Raw genomic sequence first — 12,299 nt, forward strand, 5'->3', positions numbered from 1 at the left:
GTGGTTTGTCATCAGCTGACCGGCAAACAGAAAAGAAAATCGGCCAGTAGTTCGAAGGTAAAAGTTGTCTTTGAAGAATCGCGTATAGTAACTCGACATATTGCTGAAGAGGCGCCGAATAAATTGTCAGAAGTCAACGCGTTTAGGAGCGATGAGGGCGGTGGAAATTTGAATGTATAGCCACCGTTAGCTGTAGGCCTACGTGGATTTAATTTCTGTTGGCGAAAATCTTCGAGGTTCAACTATGGAAACTAGGAAGAAAGCACCGAGCGAGATTTTGAATGAGGAGGAAGTCAACACCGAAGAGAGCCGTTCATGCTGGGCGTCGGAGAGCTGGACATTTAGGAGAACTGTGAAAATGTCGTGCAAGATTTTATTACAAGCTCAGGAGTTGAAAAACAGAAGTAGAAGAAACCGTTGCCAGGTATGAAGAATGAATGGAGCGAGAAAAAGAAGACAGAAGAAAAAAAAGCCCCCACCTGAGTTCAATTTTGGTCACCGGCGTCAGCTTCAGGAGGGAATCTCACTCCTTAGTTAGCTCTGTGACTCGACACTCTCCTTAACTAACTACAGCACCTGCGCCTGGCACAATTCTTCCACCATTGTACTCTATTGCGAACTTATCACCAGCGAGTTTCCAGTCAACACCCGCTTATTATTGTGCCCCAAGAACAAGTCTTACTGAAGTCAACCCAGTGTTTGTTTCACAATCGACCCACCTTTGTCAATGCAATACCCGTACCTCTCCTTAGTCACTGACCTCTGCACAGCGGTCAGAAGCTTGGAAACAGTTGCACAAGGGATCAAGCTAGGTCCATCCCCACCAAAAGTAGAGTTAAAAAAGTTCAGTGGGGATGTGATAATTACGCTAATGAGAAAGCTTCCCGATGAAGGTCTTAAAAGAAAGTCGGTCGATACAGCAGGAGATCTCATCAAGAGCAATGGTCGAGCTGCGTATTTGGTTTCATTAATTTTGTTAGAGAGGCAGCACAGCGTTTCAACAATGGATATGGAAAAGAACCGGATTTTTTTACATGTGCTAAGAGAGAAAGTAAGGAGTCTGGCAAAGGAAAGGCAGATTACCGGGTTAAAGTCACAACACTTGCTACTTACAGTGAAGAAGATCAGCAGGGCATCGCCATACCTACCGGAGTTCCACTGAAGTGTCCACAGTGCTCGGGACCACATGGAGTCTGGAGCTGTCGGATGTTTAGAAGCTCCTCTTTAAGAGATCGTTCAAAGACTGTGAGACAACACCGACTTTGCAGAGCATGTCTCTCACAGGGACATAACGCGAAACAGTGTCCCAGAGGATTCCCATGCTCAAAGCCAGGGTATGGCTAAGACCATCATTATCTAATCCATTTTAGTGAAGCCGACGGAAATGGGAGTGGCATCTAGACTAACGGCCATAATACGTTTCGAAGTGCCGAAAGGAATGGTGCAGCAAAAGGAACTGTCGCAGATCTCCGCTACGTTCCAGGGTCAATAGCCGCTAAGATTGGATCAGATAATCCTCCGAGCACTAAAACTCCACCTAGTGAGCCTGTTGCTGTGGGCGTGGTAGGGACCAGTCGACCTCGAGTGTGCTTGAAGGTTGTCCCAGTTAAAATCAGTAGTCGCAATGGTGCCAAAGAGATAGTTACTCATGTGAGTGTTCTTGGTCAGATGCTAGTTCCTGCCTCTCTTAAGGAGATACAGAGTTCAAACTTAGACATGTGTTAACCGCAGGGAGTCTTCCTTTTACGCTAGTGCATATGGCTACCAACGAGGAAATAATGAAGTAGCCTCACTTTGCTGACATCAGTGTACCCGAAACAGGAGATAAAAGAGTAAAAATCCTGATAGGCAGTGATTATCCAGAAATTATCCACTTGCAGTTAGACAAGAGGGAAGAACATAATACACACTGAGCGTGAAGTTCTTGATGCACAACTGGAGCGCATGTACAATGAAGAATTTGGCGACACGAACGGAACTTTAGAAGAAGGCATGTCGGTTGAATACCGTAAAGCCGAAGTAATCATGGATCAGTCAGTGACCTTAGTAAATGGGCATTATCAGATTCAACTTCCAGCTGTTGCTTCCAACTCCCAAAATGGATTTTAAACCGTGGTGATGTCTTGTCAGCGTTCCAATGGAGAAGAAGCTACGCACATTAAGGATTTGAAATCCGACAACTTGCCTCTGGATAAGGCTTTAGGAATCCATTGGGACGTAGAACGTTATACGATCGGCTTTGTTTTTAGCGAGCGAGAACAGCCAGAGAATTGTAAGGGAGTACTGTCCTCGGTTGCGACCGTACTCGATCCACTCAGATTTGCCACTTCGTTACTACAACTTGAAAGAGAAATCAATCAAGAACTGTGTAAATTAAAGCTAAGTTGGGACAACAATATCCCAGAAGAAATCCGTCTCCATCGGAGAAAGTGGAGAGAAGGCCTTATTAATTTGCAGGGATTCAGGATCTCGAGATGTTTCAAGCCAGAAAGCTTTGGTAGAGTTACACGGGCAGAGCCACATCATTTTGCTGATGCGTCGCAAGAGAATGGTTATGGAACAGTCTCATATCTGCGCCTCATTTTAAGGTAAGATACATAGCAGTTTCGTCATGGATAATTCGCGCGTGAAACCAATGAAGAACGCAATCACGGTGCTGTAGTTAGAATTAACCGCAGCTACCTGAATCAAAACGACCGTAATTAAGTAACTTGAAGGAAGATTGAGGATTGACAGTGTTACTTACTGGAGTGATTCGATTGGATAATATTTCTGAAGTATATTGCCGACGAAACGCGAAGATTTGTTACCTTTATTGCCAACCGAGTGGCCATTATACAGGAAGAGTCAGAACCAATGCAGTGGCGTCATGTGAGATCAGAACACAACCCTGCAGACTATGCTTCTTGAGAAATCAAAGCCTCAGAGACCAAGAAACTAGAAATGTGGAAAAATAAAGCAGAATTCTTATGAAAGAACGAGGACGAATGGCCCCACAGCCTAAAGAAGCTTCAGAACCACTCCTAGACAGCGACGAAGGAGTTAAAAGAGCGAAGATTACGGTTGGAGCAGTTTTTGGTGTTCCCTATTTCAACGCTATCTTAAATAGGATCGGCTGCGAAGATTAGTCGCATGGCTTATTTGTGTTTTCACATATACTTACACGTCCACATATACTTACACGTACTACTTTGGGAAATAGCAATATATGGTGGGTCTAGAAACATTCGATGATTTCTATGCCTAGGACAGCTATATTTAAACGCTTTATCATATGGCGAAGTGGTCCTGAGGTAAATTCAAGCGTTCAGTGAATTCAGTAGATTCGGCGAGCGGTCATTAGTTCGGGTCGGGATTTGTCCATACGGACCGTCCCGAGGAAACGATCATACACTGCGTATTTTTGTTCGCGAAAGTCGGCGAATACAAAATTAACAAGTTTGGTCCGAGTGTCACTCAACAAACTACTTACTAATCTCGCTTGCTCGAGTCTTACTGTGGAATATTTGACCTCGGTTGTTTTAGTGCGCACTTGGCTGCGCTCAGTCCGTACTGCCACACCCTCGGCCCTCACGCTCAGTTAGTAAGACGTTAATCCATTAGGCTTTTAAACTTAAAAGTTATTACCATCGAGCATACCCTGTTATTTTGCTTTACAGGTGAGTTGCCTTACCCAAGCATCAAATCACCACTTTCCCAAGTAAGTCGGCTATCTACGGGCTATCGGATGCCTCGTCCTCATCAATGTTCAGAAGAACTGTAAGTGTTTCGATCATTTGCAAGACCGTCTATTTCTTACATATATTTGCTTACACGTTAACAGCCGACACTTCTCTCATTATTTAAGTAACTTGAAGCATTTGTCACGTGACTGGGTCGACGAAGTACTCTGGCTCCCGTAAGATTTGGAACTCTACCTATTTGGAATGTTGCTGTCGTAGGTGCTCCGTAGTTTAGCTGCGTGAAGATTGAGTGAGCTAGGTGACTGAAAAGGTCTTCAAAATTAAAGAATGATGCAATGCATTTGTAGGTATACGTTGATGAGCTCTTGTTGGAACGAGAATCCTTTGATGAGACCTTCGTTTAATGAATCGTAAATCAGCTGGAATACTTCTCAAGAGAAGTCAAGGTGAGTGAAATTGGATTTAAGCTATTCCCTACTGCTTCCTTCCTCCTTCCACTCTTTTCCTTTTCAATTAATTACACTTGAGTAGATTACACAGAAACATTTTCAAATCCTTCAATATTCAAATGCCGAAGAGACTTGCATTTAAGGAGGAGTCATATCAATCCAAGGAAATGGCAGCAAAAATCAAAACTCTCTTCGTAGTAAGTAGCTTATTAAAGTTAAAATTACATCCAAAGGAAAAATAAGACAAAAAAAATTGTTATTAGAACAATGAAATGTAAGTTGAAAAAATGGGGAAAATACAGGTTTGAAGGTCGTGTGTAATAAGTTAAATTGGTCTTTGATGTGTTCTTTTCATAATCTTTTCTCATCCGCTCGCTTGTTCCTTTTGTCATTTTCATCCATTACCACTATTATCATTACTGAGCTTCCTACGTGTATCCAACCTGTAATTTTTCTTCGCTTCGATTCTTCTTTTGCAGAGGACATATATCATCATCATGGAGGATGAAATCACTAGCAGAGTTGATTTGAAGTAGAAGTAAAATGAGTGGGCAGAAAATCTAGCACCTAGCGCCATGTTGTGCTGTATTCCAAAATGAGTAGTCTTGAATTTAACGACCTGTTCATCTTGTTACCAATTAACTAGGTGAAAAAGAAAGTTATAGAAATCTTAGTTGTTGTTATGCTGGTGGGCTAAAGGCACTCAGTCCCTTTTTTTTCCTTGAAAATTTTCATGAAAGTCGCTCCTGTGTTGGTAAATTAGTCAACTCCGCTTAATTGATGGGAGGACGTAAATGTGAAATGCTTTCATTCCTTAGCCGGAAATGGGTACAATTGTCTGCATTTAAAAGTTTGTTGTGAATTGCACCATGTTTATTTAAAGAGGATTAAGAAGACTGGAAAACGGACTTGCTGTCCCTGAATCCTTCCTGGCTAAAACGACCAGCCAATCGTCGTCGCAAAATTGGAAGACAACGAGATTATTCGTTTGAAAGAACTGTGCACTCACATGGACGTAATAGTTGAGAAACTAAGACGAAGACCACTGTTTTTGTATAATAAGTCTTTAATTAAGCAATGAAAGGAAGATGAACCACGGTTGATCTCAATGTACTGGTACTCCTACAGAGATATCACTGAAACAGAGTAGGGGCGCTTATTTGAATGAGGGCTTTAGTCTACCTCTTGATTATGTGAGTGAATCTGTCCCCAGATAACCCATGCGACATCTTGGTACTCTGACGCGAGAAAAACATTTTTGTTTTTACGACTAACAGCTCCGCTACGTTCTAGAGTCCCGTCCTTGTGTTTCACAAATGTTTAGAAATTCTAAAAACAAAGAAACAGATGAATGATATGGAAGTCGAAGCAGAAAGTAAATATAGCTTGTTTAACTTATCAACCTCCGCCGAAAAAGAAACTACAAGGCAAAAATTATCGATCAAATACACTTTATGCAAATGTTTCGCGAAATTTTTACCAGTCGGCAAAACTGTTCTGTGTACATTCCCTATGGCGCTGACTGGGAGAAAATCGTTTATGGTTGAGAGCTCGTTAAGTTGTTGATCATTTCTTTTATTCTCCTGACCTTAATGTTTAATCCAGGAGTGGTGCTGTGAAGAGAAATTAGATGCTAGTAACTCTTAGGGTTTAAAGGGTTAAATCATATGAACCCTTCAACTCCCGAAGATCTCATTAGTAATCCTCCTTACTGTCTGCTATACAAATCTTCTGATGTTACTTCTGAGAATTTGGTATTGGATCAACTAATAACTCCTAATTGATACCTTTTTTGGTTCTCATAACTAGTCTTCTTGATTTTGTGATGATATTGTAAGGAGAAATTCTGTCTTGGTCACTCACGGAAGTTAAAGGGTTAAACTAGAGAACTTCAAAGATGGCTTCTTGAAAAGTACAGTTAAAATAATAAAAAGCCTACTGCTTTTGAAAATTTACATAAAATGGTTTCTGAATCTTTAGCATTGCCAAATAGAGCTGACTGTGAATTGCTTCAAGCATGCAGTTACATCTAGGCTTGCAGACAAAGGCCGACGCGCTCATATGAATAACATCGCCAAAAATCAAGGACATTTCGAGCCCGCTAACAATTATCAGCGGTATATCGTATTACACTCCGGAACAGTAGAATAGCTTAGAATAGCAAGAAAAGTCAATATGGCGGCAATCACGGCTCGATCTGCAAAGAAGCGTGTTTCGTACCATGACTTACACAATTTGAGCACCACAGATCTTCTATTTGATAAAAAGAAAACGAAAAGAAGACCCGCCAGTAAATCTTTGGGATTTTTCGGGGGCAAAGCGATGACTTGATGTCAGAATTTTGATTTGCCTTTATTAAATTTTCGCGCCAAGACTACTAATTTGCATTCAACGCCTGGTATATTTTTATTCCGAAAAGGACCTGAGAACTAATTTATTTCCCAGCAAGAACATAAACAAATATGGCCGACGATTCGAAGATCAATGTTGCTCGTGTTTAACCATTTCTGTCATAGTTTTCAACATGACATCTCGTTACTTACTCAATATGGAAAATACGGGAAAATACGGGAAAGTTTTTTGATGGGAGGAAATGGCAATTTTACAGGATATTTGGAAGCTTCGAACTCAGTAGCAGTCAATTCAATCGAGAGCAGTTGACTTCATTGATGCACTTTCCTGTAATAGGCAAGTGTTTGGGATGGAGAACGACGGATTTTGAAGAACTGTAAGGCGACTTAGGTCAATGAACAATGACAAAAGAACTGGTTCGGGAAGTAAGTGGTTTTTATTTATCGAGTCACTTTGAGGTTTGATGAATAGCAGAATCAGTACTGAATATGTCTCGATCGAGAGCAGACGGGACCATAAGCTCCTGATTGTTATATTTTAGAAATTTTACAAATTTCCATACAGTTTCTTATATTATTTGGACGCCATTATGGACGAAATGCGCAAGCATGGCCGCCATCTTGTCCAATATTTCTGCCAATGCATATGTGAATAGATGTGTATTAATTTTTATTTCAATTTATTATTTATTGTTATTTACTCTTCTCTCTTTGAAGCAAATTAATTAGGATAAGGGAAGTCGTGAACGAAAAGAATATGCGTCTGAAGCTAGTCTCGCAAATTAGCGGTGTAGCTGTGATATTCATTTATCGTGGCACACAGGTGATTGTCTATCCCGTTGGCTGCTGTGAAATACATTTTGTCTGAATCCGGCTCAGATTTTTCTTTTAAAGACTAAATGACCCACCGGATATTGCGTTAGGCAGAACGAAGGCCAAAGAGAGACTATGGCCTTCAATTACTCACGAGACCAGTAATTTTTAAAAAAACTATTTTTTTAGCAGCTAACAAGACCAAAATTCTTACCTGTTTATGTACTAATTGCTTAGAATCACCGAGATGACTGTTTAATTTTATCTTTTATAAGCAACAGAGCTTTCAACAAGATTTTAGGTAGGTGGCTACCTCGGTAAAGCATCCGCCGTAGTCAGTAATTTGTAACAAAGAGTGCTCATATTTACTTCATGCATATTAAGGGTAAAATACAAATCTCAATTTCTAGTCGTTACAACGACTACAGCAAGTCTTTCAGCTGAATCAATCCATTTTGATAAGCTGAAAATTACCTCTCTCTGCAGAGCGACTTGCCTAGGGTAATGTTTTAACTGAAGTGCTTACCTTACCAAAAGCAGTGATGGAAATTTGAATGATAACAGTTAACAACAGTTTATCGTTTTCCTCATGCAGTCATCCATATGATCTACGTGGTTCTAAGTTTGTGTTTCTTTAAGATGTGAAATACGAGAGACCATCAGTTAGTTTTTGAATTATCACTAACTGTTCTTTACTTTTTATAATGCAAAAACTTTCTGTTTTGTTTAAATTAAATTAAACTGAATCAAATTTTATTCTACAAGCAGGTTCTTTAACAGGTTCTTTCAAAAAACGTTTATTTTCTAATCTTTACAAGAATTGATAGGAGACATCGATCGACCCAATGAATGTCTTATTTTTTAGTTAAATCGGATAAATCTATATGAACTGAAAACGGACCTTTTCTGTTAGCAAGAGCGCCCTAATCTTAACATTTCATGAATTTTTATTCGATTGTTTATCGACTATAGCTGGCTCTAGGGTTTTAAATGCTCAGACTAGCGTATAAATTTCCAAATTGTCGAGATTCAGCCAAACGTATACCAGGACAACGAATCATTCCAAAATGCACTTTAAAAAAATGAAAAAAGCACTCCGTGATTTCGATGAATAATCGTAAGTTGTATTCACCTCACGGTCAATTGGATAAACTAACATGATTCAAATATATACTACGCGCACTCAAAATTCTGGCACATACCATGATAAATTACCTGAACTGATCATGGCTCTGTTTTGTTTCTCTCTTCCGATACCAAGGGAGGATATTCGTCAGTTATCCAAAAGAAATCGATGCGGGGATATGTTTACAACAATGGTTATCTTAATGGCTATCAGCAATGAATCGTAATCGGAAAGTAAAGCACCTTTCTTGTAAGTTAACATGCATACATGGCGGTAAATAAGCTGCGTCATTCACTTACTTATTCTCAGGAATACGAAAAACCTTCAAAAGGTAATTTAGTCAGATTTCACGGGGTGAGGTGAACAAAACTTTTCAAACCGTTAGTATTTCTACCAATTGTCAACACTAACCGACATCACAGTGAACCTCAAAAAACTGAATTATCATATTAGGAAAGAGAGAACAAGATCATATAGAAGTTTTTCCAAAGATGCCTCCATTTTTTTCAAGTAGAAGACGATTTTTCCGTCGGTGGCTTGATTTCAACTGATGACGTTGACAGTGGACTCAAGAGAGCAGTATAACGCGAAAAAACTATCGCAATAATTTCAATGACGCACACGCTTTGTTGTTCTAAAATGGGTTACTTCTGCATTCTAACCAGTCAGTGACAACCTCAAGTTATCGACAGTTAAACTAGAGCCAACATTCAATAAGTATGATGACTCTTGTTTTCTCAGATTTTTATCGCAGTTTTCTGTTCTTGACCCTTATATCGTGGCGTGTCAAACGTCTGCTAAGCCAGGTAACAGCGCTGGCACGCCAGTCGGTTCTTCACCCACAAACCGATGTAAAAATGTCTACTTCAGCCTCCATGCAGGAACACCAAACAAGAAGATTGGAACACTTCTTCAGGAAATGAAGATACAGCTTATGCACGTTAAAAATGATGTCAGCATTATCAAAGCGAGAAACAACACTTCATGTAAAGGTATTTTCACAATAGATTATCATTTTTTCCTTTCCATTTGTTTGGAATTGTTACTCAGATAAGGGAAATCCTATGGATTTTAATCTTGTCTATCCTGTCCCGATTAACCTCTTCTCATTTCTGAAGAATCTACAGAAACTCTCCTTAGAGAAATAAAAGAAACACTTCTCGAAATGCAAAACGACATTGCTTCTATCAAAGAAAACAAGATGCTCAGTGAATCTCGACACACCTGTACTGAAGGTAAGAGACAAATGGAGAAGCTTGTCATGTTATCAACAAAGTCTTACGATTCTCGCGCAAATCCATTTATGTCTTCCAACAGTTAAGAAGAACTGTGCTGAGCTGTACAAATCTGGTAAAACAAGTAGCGGTGTTTATACGATTGACCTTGATGGTCACGGTGCCTTTAGTGTCTTCTGTGACCAAACGGCAGCCGGTGGGGGGTGGACAGTGTTTCAGAAGAGACTGGATGGCTCGGTTGACTTCTATCGCGGCTGGACCGATTACAAAAATGGCTTTGGTAATCTGCATGGTGAATTTTGGCTGGGACTGGACAAGATACACGTCTTACAACAACTATAAAGAACAAGCTTCCGTGTACAGCTGGATTTACACCAAAAGTAAACTTGCTTACCGCCGAATACAACATGCTTGCTGTTGCCAGTGAGAATTAAATACAAGCTGAGCCTTGGAACTTACTCAGGTAAACCTCGGTGGTAATAAAGAAATCTATTTTTATGAGAACTTTGCAGTATTCACTGACTGAACTTGAACCAGCGCTTTTTAACTTGCTTCGATAAACCAATTGAACTCTATGGAATCATTTAAATATTCGCTAACAGATATATAAATCAGAAAATCTTATAGCTCGTTCGCATTTAACTTGAACATTTATTTTAGTCTGAAAAAGTGAATCGATGATATTTTAATAAAAATAGCTTCAAAATTGTTTTTATCTGTTTCGTGAACACCAGATTAATCGATAGGCTCTTTTGTAGCTTTGCAAATAATTGCATAGCACCATGGGAAAAATTCCCTCTACTTCGAAAACTTTACTTTTTCCAGGAAAATGCGGGGCGATTCTCTTTCTCGTCATCGTGGGCAGCCCTTTGCAACCAAGGACAAGGACAGATATCGCTGTGCTGTGACCTACAAGGGAGCCTGGTGGTAAGAGAGCTGCCCTTCCTCTACCTGAATGGACTATACCATCACGGAGCGCACTCATCTTATGCCGACGGAGTCAACTGGTATAACTGGAAAGGATATCACTACTCCGTCAAGAAAGCTGAAATGAAAATCAGACCGGTGCAAGTTTGAAATTTTTGTTTTGTTTATTTCCAAAAGTTGAAGAATAACGTGTAGAGGAAAACACACGTGACAAAGATTAAAAAGGGCATTTTTTAGCTTGGTTTTAAGACTTTTCAAATGACTTTTGACATTGGGACTGAAATCTGACAGAGCTCTCTCTTTTCGAATGTCTAGAAGGAAAGTTTACATTCCTTCCTTCTTGAGTTTGAAACAAAATAGACGTGTTGACAAGAATGCTTTTATTCTATGTTAAATATCTGTAAAAGTGGGTCAGGATTAAAGAATAAATTATCTGACCACGGCACTGGGTTCATATCAATGAACTAAGTCTAATAACAACACCGACTGCTGCATGCCAAGGCAGCTCATTGTGTAACTAATTCTAAGTCATACCCGACTAAATTTGAAAATAACCAGCCAGATCTAAGTCAATTACTGTGCTTTCCGCGTATGCTACAACCCGAATGGTGAATACCTTTACACTTTCTAACTAAACTACCTTGGGCGCACTTACGAGTCTATCTGTTCACTCGAACCATCACTCTGTATGTACGCGATTCAAGACGCAAAAATGAGAACCGAAGGAATTAAAATCTTGAACATGATAGCATTAAGCGCAAGAGCACAGCACAATATACCAGCACTTGTCGGACTTCTCCTTTTCTGTTGCTACAGATTCTTTTCTATAATTACCTGAGAGGATCTGTTGTGACATTAAATAAACCCCCCCCCTCTCCCCCTCCGGCAGATGCGTTTAACTATTCTCAATTCCTGTTAGAAGGACAACGGATCGAAATTGTAAGGGGAAGTTTCATGTTCATCAGTTCTGAATTAAAGGGGTTAGGGGGTTAAGTAAAAAAGACGATAAATGCAGGTGCTAGGATGTATTGGTTGCGCTTCAACAGACAACTTCGATGTCGCCTGGTTTAAACGGTATATCATTATCTGATAATATCATTATCTGATACGATAGAAGAATTACTGATAGAGGGTGACGCAGTCGAAGTTCTCCATTCTTCTCTCTTAACTCAATTCAAACACAAAACAAAATCTTACTCGTCCAGTTATATCTGTTTTGCAGTTATGTTGGTCCTGCAGTGACAACAAGCCTACAACACCCACCACAATGGCTCTACGTAACTACTATTTAAGCGTGATCTACTCGCCTGATCCCTGGACGGGCTACTTTTTTAATCCAATCGAGGACTTAAATGCAGCGTTAGGTCACTTCTGTAGGACGACGGCAAAAGAAATCATGAAAGTATTTCCCTAAGGCATCAAGTTTCAAAAGCTGAGAGGAAGAGGTACTGCTAGCCAACTGAGCTAACATCAAATCGTGACTGCTGTAGCAGGTTCACACAACATTGAAGAGAAAAAAAAACAGAACCGACAGAGAACAAGTACTTTAAAAATCCAGGCTCTTTAAAGCAGATCTCTTTTCACGTCTTTAAGTTAGGGGTTGGGGAAGAGGTTTTTAAGTAACAAGAAGAAAAATTATTTAGGAAGGCAAGTCACGGTTTGAACATTGTGAAAAGTTAACTTTAAATAAGCCATTTGTGGTTCGCTATTCCTAA

General features: G+C 39.9%; 1 protein-coding gene and 1 pseudogene across 1 annotated transcript; both read left to right on the top strand.

The window, feature by feature from the left end:
• The window catches only part of LOC136276830 (fibroblast growth factor receptor 4-like), a 117,716-nt pseudogene extending 111,662 nt beyond the window's left edge, over positions 1-6,054 (top strand).
• Positions 6,055-6,595: 541 nt separating this feature from the next.
• Positions 6,596-10,825, top strand: LOC131796401 (microfibril-associated glycoprotein 4). The gene is made up of 4 exons (XM_066162253.1): positions 6,596-9,414; positions 9,541-9,657; positions 9,740-9,986; positions 10,356-10,825. Exons 1-4 carry the CDS (start codon positions 9,342-9,344, stop codon positions 10,732-10,734), a joined length of 816 nt encoding a protein of 271 aa, XP_066018350.1. The 5' UTR covers positions 6,596-9,341; the 3' UTR covers positions 10,735-10,825.
• The last annotated feature ends 1,474 nt before the right edge of the window (positions 10,826-12,299 follow it).

Source organism: Pocillopora verrucosa, chromosome 1, assembly GCF_036669915.1.
Source record: "Pocillopora verrucosa isolate sample1 chromosome 1, ASM3666991v2, whole genome shotgun sequence".
In the NCBI taxonomy this organism is placed as follows: domain Eukaryota; kingdom Metazoa; phylum Cnidaria; class Anthozoa; order Scleractinia; family Pocilloporidae; genus Pocillopora; species Pocillopora verrucosa.